Below are 7236 nucleotides of genomic sequence, written 5' to 3' on the forward strand. Positions count from 1 at the left end.
CCTTATCTGTCTCTGTGTGCGCTCTGTTGTTCCCTCTCCCTCTTTCCTATTTGCTGTCTCCCTCTTACCTCCCAGGGTCTGAGGAAAAGCAGATGGGAGTCTTTCATCCATCTTCACTTTTTCATTTCTTTCTATTCTATTTTATTTTATTCCGACATTTACTATTACTCCGTCCCAAATGTCTCAATACACCATCCCATTTCCATCTGTAACCTCTATATATTTTCCTTTAGCTTTTATTTTATTTCTACTGGAGACAAGTAGGAATTATATGGCCATGTGGTGTGCAAACCTTTTTTTTTACGGCAGAGGTAACTTCAAAAACTCTACATTGTGTTGTTTTGATCATTCGTACTTGAACTGAAACTTCAGAAGGTCGGTTATTTGAAGTTATATGACTTGCCAAATAAATAGGCTTCAGTGATAATTATTACTTTTAAACTTTTCACATAAACAACAGTCGATGACAAAGAGAATTTATTTTCTTAATTCTTGTCAAACCTCTTTGCATTTGCTCACTGCCAGCAGTATACGTGACACGTCCTGTAATGTGTCATCACATGTGGGAGTAGGCCTTGCATCAAACTGGTCTATCATACAAGCGTGTAGAAACTTATCTATGAATACTTTGTGCTGTAATAACTTTGAAGAATCTAAAGGAAACTGTGTCATGTGTATCCAACTCCAACCAAAGGAGTTTCCTAAGGAAGGGATTTAGTTTTCTTTATAGGAAAATCATTAAGATAAAATTCTCTAAGCATGGGAGGGTTGCAGTAGCTGTCATGTTGGTTTCATCCTTTGTATGCCTTTCTTTTCTTTGGTTTCATTTCTAAGGCATCTCTTGCTCCTTTTTCTCTCTTCCCTTGGGGAAAATCCCTCCTCACCTCACCAGTGATATACACATCAGAGCTGGGTTGTTTTGTTTTTAACATTTGGGTTACCTTTAAAATAAACTGAACACTCGTGTTCTTTTTCTGAACTGCTGCTCGAGACTTTTCACTTTCCAAAGGTAGATACGTCCACTGGGAGCTGATCAGTATCATGGCCTTTGCTGCTGGCCACGGAGCAGCTGTATTGGAGCTACTATAAAGGTTTTTTTCTCCCTGTTCAGTGCAGCTATTGGATCTGTCACCGTTATTCTCTCCTCTAACCTCGAAGCTACGGTGCCGCTGAACAATGTGTGCTGACTTGACATGGTAGCCATGCTGTGTACCTGATAATTCCTGAGCTCAGCGATTTTCTCATGCTGCACGGCGGAATCATTCCAGATGAGGTTGGCAGTCTCGTCATCTTCCCGGGTCTTGATGAAGTCCACCTCGTTGATGACTATACGAACTGGGGAAAAACAATCACATTAGATTGTACTCCATGAATAGAAATAGCTCTGCAGTCATTTAAATAAACTTTGTATTCATGATAACAAAGTAACTTACAGTTATAGATGCTAAATAAGAGATAAGATGTAACTTGGACCCACAAATCAAATATTTCCACTTTACAGATCAATGTTTCACTTTCTGCTAGGCTTAATTTCTGTTTTTGCATACATTAAGAGAGAAATGAGTCCGGGAGATTATAGATCAAAAAGCTTGCAGCAATATTTACCATTCGTGGAATGGTTGCAGAGCAGCCAATCGTAATGCCTCTCTTCAAAAAGATAAATTAATTGTCTGTAATGCATTCAAATCCCACTGGAAACCCCATATATGAGAGATAGGTGGCATGCCCATTTGGACATTAATCCAACAACTATTCATTATTCAGTGGGTAATGAAAAATTCATATGCCCTAACGAAACGTGGTATTAATTAATATCTTGAAAGCCTTCACAAACCTGGAGAAGGCTTGCCTAATGTTGCATGATGGTGCTTGAATGGGAAAAAAGGTGTTTCCGATGCAACTTCATCCATCTGTTAATGTCGGTAGAGGCTAACAGTGTTTTGCTAACTGGAATACGGGGGGTTTACATCACAGCAGGCCTATACTTACAGATACCAGTAGGGTCTTTGAGTACAAAGCTATAATCAATCCTTTCTTACACATCTCGCGCAACAGACCTCCTTAGTGCCGGAGTGGACATTCCCTTCTCAGTGGGTGTAAAGCAAATTTCCCCACACCATATTCCCTGACCTTTAGCCTTTACCTGTACTACTATCAATTCTGAAACAAGAAAAGACAGCGGGGAAAAAAAAGGTAACAGCAAAAATGAGCCATCCATCTGGCCCTTAGTGTTAATTTTCCTTCAAAATAGCCCTGCACTACTCTCAGAATGGCCACCGCGAGGGTCTCGTCACAGCAAGCAAACTGAATCACAGCTAGCCTCCCATCTACCTACAGGATCCGGGCAGCCCCCAACTTCTACTTTCTGCTGCTGACTCCTTCATTTCATAGGTTGTAGCTCACCCCTGAGAGCTGTGCTGCCACACTGGCAAATACTAGCCATGTAAGGAGTGCTTACTATGCTTCTGTTTGCCCTTCTCAAAAAGACCTCACTGCCAAGTTAAATTACCTCAATAAAGATTTATGTATGCATGTAAAGCCGAGCTGTCTCTGTGTGAACTGTTGCTGGACTGCAACTCTATTAAGTTTAATTCAAGACATTAAATAACAACCAAACAATCCACCACAGCAAAATTAGATTTTATTGTCGGGAGGACAATCTACAGTGTATTATTTTATTGTGATTAGATTTGCTGTGATTTTGAGGGACTGACTGAGCCATACGGAGAGCCAATTCCAAAATTAATATACAATTCACTGTGTCACAGTACATTAATCTTACCTGCAGGACCACCCCGAAATGTTGGTCTTGCTCACTCATGAAATTGTCATGAAGAAAATCAATATATCAATTAAAATGCTTGAAATCTGACACTTTGTAGTACAGGCTTAGTATACACAATGTAGCTAAATTGGACAAAATGTTTTCAGGACAGTTATCATTTAGTGTGTGTTCATCAATGTTAACAGTGCAGCCAATGTTTATATGTAAGCAGTAACCTGAAAAAAAGTTATACTAATACTACAACTGAAGCTACAACCACGAACACTGCTGCTAAACCATTTCAGGCAACTCACTTGTTTTCCTACAAAAAACATCAACACTAGGATAATGTACATCGATGAAAGGGTTTCATCACCCATCTCAAAGAAAGCCTCTTTCATCCTGCACTAGTTCTCCATTAAGACGAACTCTGTGATCAAAAGATATCTTATCTTTGTAGACTGACATTTCTGAAGTGTACAAGCCTGCTTTAGCTCCTTTTTCAAACCTGTTTTGATCCAACATTTGTATATCTTTTTTTTGTGGTTGTGGTTGCTGTAATTTGTGAGTGTTTTAATATCATTAGAAATAGAATACCGTACCAATCTCATATTTGGTGCCAGTGACATTGGCGGTGATAGCGCCTTTCTTCTTTTTGGTGCGCCCCTTCCTCTTCCCACTGCTCTGGAAGGAGCCCACAGATGGCCCGTTCACAGGGGACGCTCCTTGATCCTCTGGAGGAAAAGACGGCATTAAAAGAAGCCTAGATACGGTCACAGCTTGTGCTCCAGACTGGGAGGGGAGCAGGAGTTGCTGGAGTATTGTAATATATTTGTCTCACATCGGCAGGGGATTTAGTGGGGTTTGTTTATGGGGCTAGGGAGTAAATGAATTAGGCGTCTAGTTTTCTATAGCTGCATGCATCATGATCTGTGTGTGTTTTTGTGTATGTGTGTGCTTGTGTGGCTCTATGCAGGGGAGAATAGTACTGATGATGGCAGGTACATATATGAGCAGGTGGTCAGGTATACAACAGAATAACCCTGGCAGTCCCGAGAGAGTTGGACCTCTCTTACTGACCTCCTTCATTGGGAGGAGAGGGCATCTCAGGGGCCGGAGGAGTGAAGGGGCAAGCCAAGCTTTCTGCCAAGCTTGGCGGGAGGGCGGGCCTCACAGGGTACTCGCAGCACCCTCCGAGGGGTCTCTCACACTTGCAGTAGTTAGTCTTCCCTGTCTCGGGCTGTATGGACGATGTGGTTCAGGATGGCCCAATGGATCATCTGAGCATCTCCCTGGTGCCTTTCAGCAACATAAAGAGCAGCAGCAGAGTCTGAGTGTGCAGTGGTGGGGAAGAGTGAGAAGGAGGGAGGGGGGGGGGGGGGGGAGGGGGGGAGGGAGGAGGGCCTCTCAAGGGTCTACACAGCCCCAGCTTCTTTACAGCCCCAAGAGGAGAGAGGGAAGGAGGGGGTGGACAGAGGGATGGATAGGAATGCCTGTAGAACAGAAGAAAAAAAAGATCTTTTACAGCAGCAGAACAGCCGTGGTAGGCTGACTGCTCGGAGGGTGACCACTGTGGATCTGTGTGTGTGTGTGTGTGTGTGTGTGTGTGTGTGTGTGTGTATGCTCTCACTGGACTGGAGTGCATTGGACATGCTTTTGATGTAATGCAGCAGCAGCAACAGCAGCACATAGGCCTATCACAGGCTACATCAGTCAATCTGACACCAAGCGTAACAGTTCAGTGAGAGCTCTGACGCCGTAGTACTACTAATAAAATAATCTAAAGCCGTGTGACGTCCGCTGGACTAATTGGTATTCCATGGAACCACTGTGAAATATTAATGTGGTTGTCAAAGTAAAGAGTTTGCAGAATCCCATTGTGTCTGATGTGTGTGCCAGCTGGGTTTCATTGTATGGCTGAGAGGTCACTTCATTCAAACAGATGGCATCTTTACAATACAAGGATGCTTCAGGCTATGAAGTGGTGTGGGAAATGAACACCAGTCATCAGCCAGATTTTGTTATTGTTTGGTCTGAGTGTGTGTCTTCAAACCACTTTTGGGGTTAATCAACCATCGCTGAGATGCTCTGTCACATTTCATTTGTTTTACTGGCTGAGGAAGCGTAGTGACTCAGTGGTTAGCACTGTTGCATCACAGCCAGAGAGGACTAGGTTTGAGTCCCTGTCTTCTTTGTGTGGGGTTTGCATGTTTCCCTTTTGTCCCTGTAGGCTGCTCTAGATTTCTCACATTTTCAGAGACATCGGGTCATATAATATAACAATAATAATATATCATTTAAATGTAAATGTAAGCCAGCAAAGAAACAGATGTAATGAATGTGTGATAGTCTTCAGAACGTAGCAGACTGTTAAAGTAAATACAGTTCTTGTTTGTTGCCTTGGTTCTGACGGTCAGCGCTGAGTGAGTCACAGTGGGAAGAGAAACGTTACAGGAGAAATGGCAGAGCTACAGGTCCAGTTGGAAAAAAAAAAACAATCTTTTTGTATTTTTACAAAAGAGAAGAAAGGATAGGCTAAGAAGTGAGTCTATGTAGTCTGATTTACAAGATATGAAGTAGGCTTGTGCCTGGTGTGAAAGCACTTCCTTAAAGTCACATTGGAGAGAGAGAAATACACAGACAGACCGACAGATATACAGATAGACAGCAGCAGATGATGGAGAGAGGAGAGAGAGAGAGAGACAGCAGCAGATGATGGAGAGAGAGAAGAGAGAGGGAGAGACAGCAGCAGATGATGGAGAGAGAGAAGAGAGAGAGACACCAGCTGATGATGGAGAGAGAGAGAAGAGAGAGAGTAAAATACTCTGTTAAGAGTAAAAGTACAAAAGTATTATCATAAAAAAATACTCGAAGAACCAAAAGTAAAAGCACTCATGCAGAATAATGTATATTATATGATTGTATTATTACTGATGCGTTGATTTGTTCATCACTTCATCGTTGCCGCTGGTAAAGGTGGGGCTCATTATATTACTTTATATACTTTATACATCTACTCCACTATATCATGAGATGTAGTGGAGTAGATGTATAAAGTAGCATAAAATGGAAAAAGCTCAAGTGCAAATGTTCGAAGTTACATTCCACAACTGTTACCATAAATACATTAATCGTCAATAGAAGTATTCTGATTCTACTCAATATAATACAAATTACTAACAACTATGCAAATATCGTCAACACAATTATTTATTAATCTGGAAGGTAAAAAACAGTTTTTTTCTGTGGTACACACTTTATTCTTGTCAATGATGAAGACACGTATTTTGAATGTAAATAAGATGCCAGAGTGCAAAAAAAGCCTCAAAAATAGAGTTCATAAAAAAAAAAGAAAAAAAAAATTCCTGGGGTAGGATCCCCCCTCACCCCCCTACAGAGGTCCGGGCTAAGACCCATATGTCCTGAAATCCTAGAAACTCCCCTCTTTAAAGACAAAGCAGCATTCAGGTGGACTGGAGACTCCAAACTGCCCGTCCAATGATGGACTGGCAAGCAATACATTTACAGCATGCTTGGAACGATTCCAGCAGCTCGTGATCCTCGCAGGTCAAATAGTGCATGTAGCTGATCAATTTAGAATTGACAGTGATCCATACTTATAGATTGAGAGGTCAGAACCCCGCTCCATCATGGAGCTACAAGATAAAGCTGAAGGGTTGTGACATGATTGTGGGAGAGATAAACAACATTTTCCTCTATATTTATCTATATGTTGACTCTTTGTTTTCTTGCAAATGACTGGGTATTTTTACCTATGATATTATTAAAATAAAGAAAAGACAAATGTCACACTTTGACTGACCTGATCACAACCCATAAACAAGAAAGAACCACAAGAAACCAACACCACATATCACATGATGCATGTAAGGCAGTTTCCTGCTCAGCCTCTTCCGATGGTTGAAATGGGGAAGTGATGCACATTCTAATCAAGATGTATCATTTTCCAATAGGAAAAATAGCCACAATTAAAAATGTGACTCATTAAGATACAGGGTATCGGTCCATGGAGTATAGTAAAATATATAACTACATAAACTATAAGTCATAGGTAGTATATACCAGGCTATATCTACAGTAGACTGTTTTTTGGTGCCGCTTCTGCGTTTCATACAGAGATCAACAGTAGCCTCTAGTGGTGAGACTCCACTGAAAATCCCATCCTTCTCTATCTACCAACGTTTACTGTCCATACGCACAGATACACCTGTAGGTCTACATGTACACATCTGCAAATTAGGGGAAATTGGGGAAACAATCCAATTGCATTACTCGAGCATTCCGGACTTCACTGTTGGCCTCTTCGTCTGCCTGTGGTAAGCACGAGGCATTGATCCTGGAGAGGACAGAGACTGGAATGAGATTAGCACAGAGGGGCAGAGCAACAAAATAGAGTCGGGGTGATAAAGTGAGCCAAGCCGTGCTGTTGACAAACAACATGCCCCCCCCCC

General features: G+C 41.7%; 1 protein-coding gene across 9 annotated transcripts in view; it reads right to left on the minus strand.

Moving 5' to 3' along the window:
• Positions 1-7236, minus strand: part of ttll7 (tubulin tyrosine ligase-like family, member 7) — a 68538-nt gene that overhangs the window by 57142 nt on the left and 4160 nt on the right. For 8 of the 9 annotated variants that reach the window (XM_031864205.1, XM_031864200.1, XM_031864198.1 and 5 more), the window contains exons 2-4: positions 3845-4257; positions 3367-3498; positions 1214-1335 (exon numbers count right to left, since the gene is read on the minus strand). In XM_031864205.1, the coding sequence (XP_031720065.1) occupies positions 1214-1335; positions 3367-3498; positions 3845-3869 (279 nt within the window). In that variant the 5' untranslated portion in view covers positions 3870-4257. The other variant, XM_031864206.1, reaches the window with a different exon arrangement.

The sequence above is a fragment of the Anarrhichthys ocellatus genome, unplaced genomic scaffold (assembly GCF_004355925.1).
Source record: "Anarrhichthys ocellatus isolate YVR2014 unplaced genomic scaffold, GSC_Weel_1.0 scaffold30, whole genome shotgun sequence".
In the NCBI taxonomy this organism is placed as follows: Eukaryota; Metazoa; Chordata; class Actinopteri; order Perciformes; family Anarhichadidae; genus Anarrhichthys; species Anarrhichthys ocellatus.